This window comes from Narcine bancroftii, chromosome 4 (assembly GCF_036971445.1).
Source record: "Narcine bancroftii isolate sNarBan1 chromosome 4, sNarBan1.hap1, whole genome shotgun sequence".
Lineage (NCBI taxonomy): Eukaryota > Metazoa > Chordata > Chondrichthyes > Torpediniformes > Narcinidae > Narcine > Narcine bancroftii.
The window spans coordinates 25,558,784-25,572,431 of NC_091472.1; the positions used below are offsets into that span (position 1 = coordinate 25,558,784).

General features: G+C 41.8%; 1 protein-coding gene across 1 annotated transcript in view; it reads right to left on the minus strand.

Annotated features, from left to right (window-relative positions):
- Positions 1-1,310: 1,310 nt before the first annotated feature.
- Positions 1,311-13,648, minus strand: part of slc30a6 (solute carrier family 30 member 6) — a 152,355-nt gene continuing 140,017 nt past the window's right edge. Inside the window, exon 15 of the mRNA XM_069930962.1 lies at positions 1,311-2,956. Within this exon, the coding sequence (XP_069787063.1) occupies positions 2,447-2,956 (510 nt within the window). The 3' untranslated portion in view covers positions 1,311-2,446. The remainder of the gene's footprint in view (positions 2,957-13,648) is intronic.

Below are 13,648 nucleotides of genomic sequence, written 5' to 3' on the forward strand. Positions count from 1 at the left end.
ACCAACGCCTGGTTTGGAAGCTGCATCTCCTCAGACTGCAAGACCCTGCAGACAATAGTGAGATCAGTGGAAAAAAATCATTGGGGCTTCTCTTCCGACCATGAAGGACATTTACAACATTCGATGCAGGTAAAAGGCAATTAACATTGTGAAAGACTCCATTCACCCCTCAAGTAAACTCATCTGGTAGGAGGTACCATAGCACTCGGGCCCTTGCATCCAGATTAGGCAAGTCTTTTGCTCCAAGCCATCAGGCTCCTGAATTCCAAGAACATATATGGATAATATTTCAATGTGTTTAACTTCTATTCTAACTTATACTTATGTAAATATGCTCCGTGGTCCTGGAGAAACACTATCTCGTCTTTACCATGTGAGCGTGGTTCGAACGATAAATAAAGGTGACGATTTAAAAACATGCTGGCAGAGGCAGAGGGAAGGGGCAGGGGGAGGAGTACAGTCCCAAAGGCAGGAGGTAATAGGTGAATAAAGGAGGGAGGGCTCAACAGCAAACAGGGGGAGGAGAATGACTGTTACTGGAGAGGGAAAGAGGTGAGGAGCTGGAGGAATGAAGACAAAGGGGAAGAGTAAGCTGGCAGAAACCAGAGAAGTTCGATGTTAATGCCATCCGGTTGGTGTGTCCAGGTGGAAAATGGGATAGTACATGAGGCCATTGACAGACATGTGAGCATGGGAGTGGGGCACAGAATTAAAGTGGTTGGCTACTGGAACATCCCTGTCACTAGAAGATCTCTGTCACAATGTGGATAGAGCGAAAGTGTTCAGGATCCTTAGGTGGCTTGATGAGGTAGATGTTAAGATGCTTTCACTAGTGGGAGATTAAACAAGAGAGCATAAGTACAAGAACAGGGACTGGTCATTTAAAATTGAGGTACCCAAGAAATGTCTTTTAATGTTGGTGGAAGCTGGATCATTACAAGTATTTTCTGGATAGCAGGTATTAAAAAATGGCACAAAAGAGTTGAGGCCAGCACAGATCATCCACATTCATATTAAATGGTGGGGCAGGTTTGAAGGTCCTGATGGCCTACCCCTGCATCCACGTTCTTGTATAATAGATTCTGATAGAGCACTGGCCACATTACTGGAAATGTCATCATGGCATCATAATTTATTCAATCTAAATCCACTTGAAAGAGTAAATGCATTATTAAACCATAGAACATTACAGCTCAGACACTGGCCCTTCAACCCATCTAGAACCATTATTCTTCCTCGTCCCATCCATTTATCTCAAATCATTTGCAATGCCAAGTTCAAAATTATACTAAATTATAGATTCCACAACGTTTGTCATTTTGGTTCTCACTTTATTGGTCAATTACAACTGTTATGCAAAACCAAACACAATTCTTTAACATATTCACAACAGGCTGAATTTGCTTCTGTCATAATTGATCCAGTTATTCAAAAATCTGGTTTATATACACTGATACTAAATATATCAAATTTATACCTATAGTACAAACTACAGCATTAATTTATCGATGAATTTTAGAATTTTAAATAATTTCCATATTTTTCCTTGTAAACCCTCTGAACCAAAGTATCAAATGTACAGTTCATTTCTCAGAACATGGAAGTCATACTTTTTTTTTCCCAGGTGATATTTACTGTGACAACCTAGCCCACAATGAATTCAACTAGATTGCATAATTGCAAATGACTTACTATACTTGAAAACCTGAAGGATCACTATATACAATGCATGGATTTAGAGATAGCTAAATAGACCCTGCTCCCTAGAGAAAGACTGTCTATTTAACCTTGTGGAAGATTGCACCATCTCCAAAACAGTAATTCTGAAGTTTCTTAACACTGATATCAATAATTACATCCCTTTGCTTAAAAAAATCCAGAAATTGAAAGGAATTTGCAAAAAGAAAACATTGTGATTTAAGATTAATGGCCATGCTGGGGTTTTTTTAATTGGTGAAATCAATCTTCCAGCACTAGTTGCATTACTGCAAAATGAATTTCCAAGCAGTTAAACTGACGCTGCAAGTTGAACTGACTTTCTAATAAATTAAGTTACTCCAAATTTTTCACTCAGTGTCTATTTTTACAGTCATACCTGAAAATTGCAGGATTTCTGATGGTTAGTGAGGCAATAACAAAAGCGGAGATCTGTTAATTTGTCAGTGCAGCTTGATGGTCAGATACAAAACATACAAGGTCACTTGAACTTCCCAGCCAAAATAATTCCTTAGCCAAAGGTGTGGCTTCTGTCAAGCACTTTGAAAAGGTCTGGTAATTTAAATGGTAGATACATAAAATTTAAAAAAAAAATACAATATTGAGGTAACAGCGCCAAATTACACATTCCATATTTAAAATATTTTATTCAGCTGCTCTTTTTAAGAGAAATTGAATTGTAGAAATCTTTTGTAACATCTTTATATCACGTTGCAATGTGTTGCATTTATTATCTGAATTGACTGACGTGTCCTTGAGTACCTGTTGTGTATTTACTTGGAATATTAATCAATCCAGATCTGTATCCCTGAGTCATACCAGTTGCAGGTCTTCCGATGCCATGGTTAAAAGCACTTCCATATGGAGAAACCCCATAATTGAGTCCCAAGCCGTAAGGTCGAGTTGCTGGGGCAGATGGAAGGATGACTGGGTTGATGTGCTTACCTGGTGTGTTGAAGGAGAATTCAGGAGGGGGTGTGGCTGGTTTTGCTGGTGTGGAGGTAATGGGGTTAATATTACCCAAAGGCTTGACAGCAGAAATTGGTGCAATATTAGTATTGTCCAGTGGGTTTAATATGCTGCTTGGGATTGATGCTGTAACTAATGATGGTCGAACCCAATCATCTTTAAAAATCTGAACAGTTAAAGTTTTAACAAGTGCTGATAGCCGATTGGTCACATGAGCCAACACCAATTGTTCATTTGCATCTCTCCTGATCCGAACATGTATAGAACCAACCTGTGATTAAAAACAAAAGACTTTTACAGTGATATTACATAACAACATGCAATGTCAATGAATGTTTCATATACTACAAATCAGATATGAAAACGGATTCTGAATAAAATGCTTGTCAATGAACTTTTTGAGAAAATGCTAGAACAACAGAATTTCAAATCCAATTTAAAGGTGAAATATTTTCATGAAAAACTTGTCTTCAACTTAAATAAAGGCAATTGCTACCCTTCAAGACAGGAGTGAGGCAGAGAGAAGGAATCTATAGGCCAGTTAGCTGAATGTCAGTCATTGGAAAATGCTGGAATTCACTCTTGAGTTAATAGTCAATTTAAGACAATCAATCAGTCAATAGGAATATATTTCACATATTATCTAAAGTTCTATGAGAAATGTAATGCATGGGGGGGTATAAAGGGGAAATTAATAACACTTTAGATTTGTGTCTATAGAAATTGGAGTGTCCTGTTTTTTTCTTCAAGGTACTTCAACAGAAAATATTCAGTTAACTAAAAACTAGTAGATAAATAGACTACTATGCCTCGTTTCCAGGAAGCCAGCAGCTCACTTAGATACAATTATCCCCACAAATTTTATTCTTTATCGTCAGATGGATATCTTGTCATTTTTTTGCAACTCAACATCTTTAGCAACACCTACCACATTCAAGATTTCATTGTGAAGGTTTATGCAAATCACCATTGTTGACATATTTAAGCTGAAGATTTTAAGCGTTAGATATCTGTTTAAGCTTGAGGAGTTGCTAAATATTAAATCTGTACAGAAATGTAAAGGCAAAGACGTCTATCAAAAGTACAAAAGGGTGAGAATAAAATGAAGAACGTGACTCTCGTGCCAGTATCCTTGGCATTTAGTAGCTTATGCTTTTGAGTTACTTACTGCGACATTTCTCAAAAAATGGCACTCCTTTATGGACAGAATTGTCCTCCTTTTACAAATAAAGGGTTACATCTAAATAGAATCTTTCATAGTCTCTTTATATCTATCACTCTTAAGCCAATAGCTCTAAAGATAATCACTGGTGTAAAGAGCAAAACTCAGTAAAATCTCACAAACAACAACGTGATAATATTCAGATTCAGATAACCGTTGAACGAGCATATAGAGGCCAGAGTTGGTTTTCTTAAAATTTTGCCTTGAGGTTTTTTTTAATGAACGTGGAACTTGATAAAATGTCTAATCAAAATACTCTTCAGGCAATGCTGCATTTCCTTGATTCGAGAGGTGACTAGAGAAAACAGCCAAGATTGTGTTCAAATACCTCAGATGCACCCAAACTTATCGACATTAGACTTGAGACACAGATGTCCCTTTACTGTTCAGCAACTGATTAGGGGATTTGTACAATAGCTGGATATGGATACATTTTCATGAAAATTATGGTTATTTTCAGAATTTCTGTCCTGACAAAGTAATTTGAAACAGGAGAGTAACATGAAGAACCCAACTCTCCTCCCAATAAATGTGAAAGCATCCTAATAAGTGGCATGTAGGTGTTAATGACTATATTGTGGTCAGTGACCTGGACGTTAATTGAAACTGACAAAAGCCTTTCAAAACTGGACTCATTCCAAGTTTTAGTCTACGGATGAAATCATCCTGCCCAACAATCTTGAACATCCAGCTGATCCATGTCCGTCTTCTGAATAAAGCTCCAGCTGTTCAACAAAGAAGTCATTAGAATTGACTGTTGTTTATACTGTTGTAAATATTAAATCCAGGACTTAGTGCAGCATATTAAGTACTCACACATCACTTAATTGAATAAAAAAACAGAGGTGGCTTCTACAATCAAGTTTCTGGCTTTTAAAATATTATATAAAAATGATGTGACATGGACAAAATAAATGGTATGATCATGGAAGTGTGGCCACTGTTGGAATCAATATGCCATTTCTTAAATGGTTTGGCCTAATCTTCAAGCTGATGGGTCAAGACTGAGACAATATTGGCAAAAATGTCAAGATGACTATTGGAAGGTCTAAATCATAATGCTCAATTTTGTTAAGGTAAGGAAATGAAAATGGCAAGACTGACTCTGCTGTTCTGTGCTGCAACGTTAAAGTAAATCAAGCAGAATGAGCTCAGCCTGCAAGATTTTTAAATGTCACAATCTTCCTGAAATTTAAAAAAATGTTTATGATCAGGCCAAGTCAGATTCCCCTCACAAAACTTGTGTCGTGCCCCGCACCTGCCATCTCACACTTTGTTGAAATTTTGCAGATTAGATGAGCATATTGAAAATTTGCTTTCTTTTGTTTCCAAGATCAGACCTCAAGTTAACAGCATCAGATTTTACTTGAGTTGATATACTACACAAACAATTAATTTCCTATTATACTATCCCTACTTATATGGGGGCTGGTTATTCCATTTCCCTTAAATTAAATGATTAATTACAACAAGTTCAAAACAAGCTTGTATGCACACAATTGCCCAAATCGACTTAAAAATTAAGAAAAAAATCAGTTATTAATAGGCGAATGAATATTATGGAATGATTTTGTGCTGTAATTTCATCTAAAGAGTTCCGATATCCGATTGAGTTTCATTCTCATGATTTGTTATATCGACTCAGATTACTGCCTGGCAATCATTTCCAGTGTCATTATCCTTTACATAAACCACAACATTTGGGGGTGTTGATCAATAATTAATACCTTCACTACGAGGAAAAGGCATTAAATGATTGAATTAAAAAGCAGTGAGGTGGTATCAGGTGGTAAATAACTGACCATGAAAATGATTAAAAAAAGATCTGTGATACATCTTCATATACACCACAGTCTTAAACCACATTTTATGCTTGTTGAATTAAATTCTCTGTGGGGATTACACACCTTCCACTGTCAGCACAATGTATTTCACACAAGCAAGCAACGGTGATTTGGAGACAAGATGCTTCTTTTCAGATGTCCTCTGCTTAGAATGGAACTGCTTCAATATGGAACTATTTAAAATTGCTTAGTTCTCTCGGGTCTATTCTTATTAAGAGTGAAGTTTAATCTAACCTGTCATTCTCACCACTTTCAGACGATTCTGCGCACTATGCTTAAAGGAAAGGTAACAAAGAAATTCAAAAACTAGACAAAATATAGAGGGCTTCATTAGTAGTTGGTTAGGTGCTGTTATTCCTTTATTTTACAAAATAATTAAGAGGAAAGATCAAAGCATGATGGGGTTCACTGACAATTTTTGGAGAAAAACCATTTACCTTACAACAATCCACATATAACCATATAACCATTTACGGAGCGGAAACAGGCCATATTGGCCTTTCAAGTCCACACCGGTTCACTGATTTTGTGCACCCTCTTCAGGCAATGGTCCCGGTAGATCACGTCGACGTGGGAGGGGGCAAAGGGAGACTCCATTGATCAATAGCATTTCTCTCCCTATAAAATATACTCAAAACTCATGGAATTTAAACATTTTTAATCTCCAACAGGCAGGCAAATTTTAATTTTTGTTGAGATCCAAAACTCGAGGGAAAAAAAGCTAGGCATAAAAAGTGCATTTGTAAATACTGGATTTTGAAGTGAGACAACATTCCTCTCACTGCTCAGTGCCAGTTCTGAATACATCTTCACCAACCACAATTTCAGAAGAATGGTCACCAAACCCATCCAGATGCAACAAGCGATAAAACACCAAAGCTGGCCTTGTCAAAAAATTAATTGTTAAAAAGAAATGCAAGTTACAAATATGGAAAAAAAACAGAAAACACTGCAAAAACTTAGTCGGTCAGGTAGCAGCTAACGAAAGAGGAACAGAGTTAACGTTTCAGGATGAAGACCTTTTGTCACAACTGATGATGAGGGGCCAAGTTGAAAGATGAACTGATTCTCTTTCTATAGACGCTGCTTGATCTGCTGAGTGTTTCCAACATTTTCTAATTTTATACGATTTGTAAATACTGATTTACAAATACTTGTCTCTTGAATTTGTCACAAAATAGAACCAAATAACGCCATAGCACAGAAAACAGGCCATTCAGCCCTTCTATTATGAGCTGATCATTATTCCGCTAGTCCCATTGACTTGCTCCCATCCATAAGCCTCCAGATCTCTCCCATCCATGTATCTATCCAATCTATTCTTAAAACTCAAGATCAAGCCTGCATTCACATCAGATGGCAGCTCATTCCACACTCTCACCACTCTCTGAGTGAACTTTCCCCTAGTGTTCCTCCTAAACCTTTCCCCTTTCAGCTTAAAACTATGATCTCTCGTATTTATCTCCCCCAATCTAAGTAGAAAACACCTACTCGCATCCACTCTGTCTATCTCCTCATAATTTTATTAATCTCAATCAAATCTCCCCTCATTCTTCTTTGCTCCAAGGAATAAAGTCCTAACCTGTTTAATCTTTCCCGGTAACTCAACTCCTGAAGACCTGGCAACATTCTAGTAAATCTTCTCTACAATCTTTCAATCTTATTGATATCTTTCCTGTAGTTAGGTAACCAGAACTGCACAAAATATTCCAAAAATACCACTATACTGTTCCAAGAGTAGATTCTAGCTCCTCCATTAACCTTGGGAATATTCTTCACAGACACATGAAATAAATGATTATCTAACTATTCACCTTATTTGGTGGTGGGGGGGGGGGGTGGTGTCTGTTACAAGTGAATGGTTGCCATATTGCTCTATATTTCAGTAGTAATGTAGCGGGCCGCCGACCGCGCCATGCTTGAAGCAGCGACCCGACACCAGGAGCCCGTGGTCTACACCATCAGCTGTGATGGGCTACGCACTTCAAAATTGGCGCTTGACTCAGCAGCAAGTGGCTGTAGCACCCCACTCCAATGGGCTGGCCAGCGGAAGCCAATCGGAGCTAGGGAAGCAGCCATACCCGGGATGAGAGGGGCTTACTGATTGGCTGCACCCTGGATAGTGGCTCGAAATGCCAGCAGTTGGGTGGCATAATGATATCAGAGATGGGCTTCCAAGCCCTGTATAAGCAGAGCTGCCAGCAGTGTTGAATTAACTCCCAGAGTGTGTATCTCTTCTTTGAACATAATCCCTCCAGCAGTAGCAGCTGGTAAAGTGGTGATCCTGACTGGTCCAACTGGCATCGTGGTCCTAAAGAGTGAGCGACCAGCTTGCAATCAACATGGTCTCATCGAAGCTGCCCAGCTTCTGGACATCACAGCCACGGGTGTGGTTCCAGCAAGCCAAGGTGCAGTTCGCCGTATGAAAAATCACCGCCAATGAAACCCGCTTTTACTATGCGGTCGGCGCCCTCGAGCAGGATACGGCAGCACATATTACCGACTTTCTCCAGAACAGGGGTGGTATCAGGCCTTCAATGAGCTACTAACTCAAGCTTTCGGGCTTTCATGGTGCGACACATGGACAGTTTGGAGGACAGTGCCCCATCCACCCTCATGAGCGACATGCTCACCTTGAATGATGGCCATAGCCCTTGTGCTCTATTTGAGCAAATTTTCCTGGAGAGGTTACCAGAGGACATCAGGCTATTCACAGCCGAAGAGGACTTCGTGGACCCCAGGAAAGTAGCCGGCAGAGCCAATCTGCTCTGGGCAGCAAAAAGGGACACCTGTGTTTTTTAGACCAAGTGACCTCTTCTCTGCCTACCAGGAGGCAGCAAGTCTGCCTCCAAGCCTGCAAACCCCAGTGAGCCGCATTGCTTCTACCATCAGCGATGGGGTGCTGAGACCCGCTAATGCCAATCACCCTGCGGGTTACCAGGAAACGCCAACGCTGGCTGTTGTTAGTGGCCTACACAACAGCCTTCTCCACGTCTGGGATTCAGTGTCAGGTCAATGATGATTGGTCAACACGAGAGGCCGAGCTCAGAGCTCTCCCCCTCTCATCCCCTCCTCCGATGCATATCACCAGAAGGAAGAGCGTGAGTTACAGGGTGTCAATAACTCTTCAATATGGACTTACAGCACCTCTACCATCCCTCTCCATTTTGGCAACCACTGCTTCACTTGGCAATTTGTTTTAGCAGATGTCCACCAGCCTCTCCTGGGGGCCAACTCCTTACTGGTTGACATCAAAGGCCACCGGCTAGTAAAGGCACCAAACTGACCACTCCCCACCTACACTCGGTGGCAAGTTCAGGCAATGAGTTCCCCTCCATCGTGATGCCATCCTTTAACTCCACTGAGCATTGGGTAAGGCATCACATTCTCACTAAAGGCCCTGCACTTCACACTGCCACCTCCCACCAGATAAACCCAACCTCACCAAGGATGAATTTTTTAAAATAGAGGAAGTCAGCATCGTCCGCCACTCTGACAGCCTCTGTGCCTCCCCCCTCCACGTGGTCCCTAAGGCATCAGGGGGTTGGAGACGATGTGTGGACTACCACCAGCTAAGTGAATCCATCACGGCAGATAGGTACCCCGTCCCACATATTCAGGACTTTTCCGCAAACCTACAGGGGCACGGATATTTTCCAAAATTGACTTAATCCGTGGCTATCATCAGATCTCTGTCCACTCTGAGGATATCACAAAAACTGCCATTATTACACCATTTCAGCTGTTCGAATCCCTCAGAATGCCCTTCAGCCTAAAAAATGCTGTGCAGACCTTTCAAAGACTTATGGATGCTGTGGGCAGGGATTTGAAGTTTGTGTTCATCTACCTCGATGACATTCTGATTGTAAGTCGTAATCGTGCCAAATGCACCGCTCACGTCAGACAGTTGTGCCACAGATTGAGAGTGAGTTTGGCCTGATAATTAAGCCAGCAAAATGTCAGTTTGGCAAAGACTCGATTGACTTTTTAGGTCACAGGATAGACTGCCACGGGGCCAAACCGCTACCCGACAAGGTAGAGACCACTTTGAGCATTCCCAAAGCCTACGACAGTAAGGGGACTACAAGAATTCACTGGCATGGTAAATTTTTACTGAAGATTCCTGCCAGGGGCAGCTCGCACCATGAAATCTTTATTCTTCCTCATGACAGGTACGAAGAAGATGACCTCATAGAACCAAGAGGCATCCGAGGCATTCCAGACAACAAAAGGCGCCCTGGCTAACACCACCTTCCTGATCCAAACAAAAGCTGATTCCCCCACCACTCTCACGGTGGCACTCCACTCAACAGTAGGGGGAGTCTTAGAACAGCGGGTGAATGGACATTGGCAACCCCTTGCATTTTTCAATAGACATTTGCGGGTGCCTGAACTGAAATATAGTGCTTTCGATAGAGAACTCCTGGTATTTTACCTGGCAGTCAGACATTTTAAATACTTCCTTGAGGGCAGGAAGTTTCAAATTTTTACAGACCACAAGCCTTCACTAAGGTTTCCGACCTGTGGTCAGCCAGGCAACAAAGGCACACTTCATATATTTCAGAATTTTCTACTGACATTCAGCATATTGCGGGAAAATCCAACATGGTGGTCAATGCCCTGTCACGACCCACAATACCGATGGTAGACTCCTCAACATCAAGCATTGACAATAAGGCTCTGGCTGTAGCACAGGCAGCGGACAAGGACATTTGACACATTGCACTGCAATTACCGTCCTCCAGTTGGAGGACGTACAGCTTGGTCCTGGGGAGCAGACAGTCCTGTGCGACATGTCTACAGGTAAGCCTTGTCCGATCATTCCCACTACCTGAAGCAGGCACATTTTCGAGGCTATACACAACCTGGCACACCCCGCTATCAAAATGACCATCAAAATGGTTGCTAGTCGATTTGTCTGGCATGGTCTCTGCAAAAAGGTCTGCCAGTGAGCTAGGAATTGTACATGGTGCCAGGCCTTGAAAACCCCTAACCACACTAAAGCCCTGCCACAATCATTTCAACCACCACTCCGCCGTTTCAGCCATGTCCACATGGGTCTGGTGGGTCCCCTACCAATATCCAGAGGCACATGCTACTTACTGACCCTAGTAGGCAGGTCAATCAGATGGCTGGAAGCCATCCCATTGCCAGAGACCTCTACGAAAATGTGCGTCAGGGCCCTTCTGCATAACTGGGTGGCTAGGTTCGGGATTCCAAACCATATAACTTCGGACAGGGGCACCCAATTTACCTCCAGCCCTTGGTCTAATCTTGCTAACGCCATGGGTACTCAGCTCCACCATATTCTGGCTTACCACACTCAGGCCAATGGTTTGGTGGAGCGATTCCATCGACACCTTAAAGCAACTCTCATGGCCAGACAATGGCCCTAACTGGGTGGATGAGATATGAGATCCCTGGGGATCTGGGCCACTCCTAAAGAGGACTGAGAAGTTTCTGCAGCCGAAATAGTGTACGGCACACCATTAGTGATTCTGGGATAATTCCTGGCCGCCAGAAACACTGGGGATGATTTCCCTGTGGCTGCCTGGTCCCGCCTGCGGGACAGCCTAGGCCCTCACCCCGACACAGCCAAAGCAGCATGGCTCATTCGTGCCTAAAGAACTCGAGACTTATAAATATGTATTTGTCAGATGCGGGGCACACAGACCCCCACTACAGAGACCTTACAAAAGCCCATACAAAGTTATACAACACAACAGGTCAACATGTCTTTTGGATATTGGGGGGATAAACTAGACTTGCATCCTGGACTGGTTCAAACCGGCATTCCTTGACCCAATACCTGACCCAATCCCAAGATGAAGGGGCAGGCCTCCCAAGCACAAGGCTTCACCTAGTGCTGATTCGGGGGGGGGTTGTGTAGTGGGCCACCAACTGTGCCACGTTCGAAGTTGTGACCCAACACTGGGAGCCCTTGGCTTACACCGCCGTCCGAGACGGGTTTGGATTTCGAAGTCGGCACTCCACTCAGCAGCACGTGGCTGCAGTGCCCCACTCCGATGGGTGGAACTAGAGAAGCAGCAACATTCGGGGTTGAGAGGGGCTTACTGATTGGCCGCTCCCCAGCAACCAATCCCAGGAAACGGATCGTAATGACACCAATCGGGTGGTATGATGATGTCGGAGATGACCTTCTGAGCCCTTTATAAACAGGAGGTGACAGCACAATAAAGAAGTGTTGGATTCACTCCCATAGTGTGGGTCTCTTCTTTGAGCAGAACCTCTCCAGCGGTTGCAGCCACTACAGTAACTACATTTAAAAGCCCATTCATTCCCAACAGTGAGATGATCGGAGGACGCAAGCAGAATACAAGATGCAAGCTTCACTTTTTTATGTTCAGTCAGGAGGAAGCTTTGGTGGAACCAGGTTGACTGGTCTGTTTCTCTTCTCTGAATTCTATGGAAATTTACTGTTTGATCCCCAACCTTAGCCAAGAATGAATCATGATCTCATGTGTAGCCAATGTTGGGAGGGATAAATCATGTGAATGAGTGGGCATGTTTTTAATCAGGCTGTAAGCACGACTTCACACGGACAATTCCCTATCTCCAGCTCAGCATTTCACAAGTTGGCTCTGTTAAATTCAGAGCAGCCATTTGATTAAAAGTTGTAACACCTTTCATTGAACAGCAATCCAGAATAAGTAGTGTCCTTATAAATCATAGAAGTGGAGGGAAGGGTGACAATGACTTGCCCAGCCTTATCAATTACATTTTCCACAGTGTACATAATACAATTTGTGTTGGAGAATTTCACATTCATCAGCGAAACATTAAGCGGTTACACCACCGTTTCCTACAGGAGACACCAAGATACCAGGTCATGATAATGTAATATTGTAGCATGAGAAAGTTATGAATCAAGCAGATCATTTTTCAGCTTTTTAAAAAAATTTCACAGGTTGTTGTTGATGGCAAGGTCATCCCTTAGTATCTATCCCTAACTGCCCTTGAGGTGATGAACCTCCTTCTTAACCACCACATGAAGATTACTCTCAGTATCTCTAAAACATACACAATTAAATGATTTGCATCTGGTATGCATCTAGAGTACATGCAAAATTATTCATTGGTGTGGAATTGGTTGTCCCAGACTACCTGTGATTTACACATGACATGTATAATTAAACGTCACTATCATTTTGGCATGCAAGAAGCCAAAACAAGTGTATTTATAAACTTATCTGGTTTTAATTGAGCCAATAAGTAAGGTGTCAAAAAAACATCTTTGCTATTTTAAACTCAGTAATATTGCTGAGGAAACAATTTTCCTTTGCTCTAGAAATCCAAAATAAAAGTGAAAAAAAAAAGAAACGGTTACCTCAGCCACGTGGGGATTCCTGTCCCCTTAAGAGAGCAGTTTTGTTAGAATGCTACATTGCTTAAAGGCTGGAAACAAATTATGTGTTTGTGTAGGGCTTCCCTTGAGTGCTTCAACATGCATTATCCCAAGTGTTTGCTGATGGGCTAAACACACCTGAGGCCAACAGAGCTATTTCCCCATCTGAAGCGCAGCTCTGCTCGCCCATTTGGGACGGAATTAACTGGCACTGTGCAGACTATTTTATGTGGCTGTAACTGTATCCAAATGGTAGAACATGACCAGACAGATCCAAGTAAATCTGTAAAAATCCCCCAAAGGCACAATTATTTGTTTACTTTCTTTCAACCTGTGCTTGTGTTAACTTACTAAGTGGTTTGAGCTTTTTGTCATGTTGATCTTCTTTATTAATTATGCCCCTGTTATTAATCTTTTACAAAATGTGTGGAGTTTTTTCTGAAAAGTGAAATATTTATTTCTTTTCAGCATGATGAGTACCTTTTATTTAAGTGCAGTATTGCACAAGCCTACACTATACAATTAAAGCAA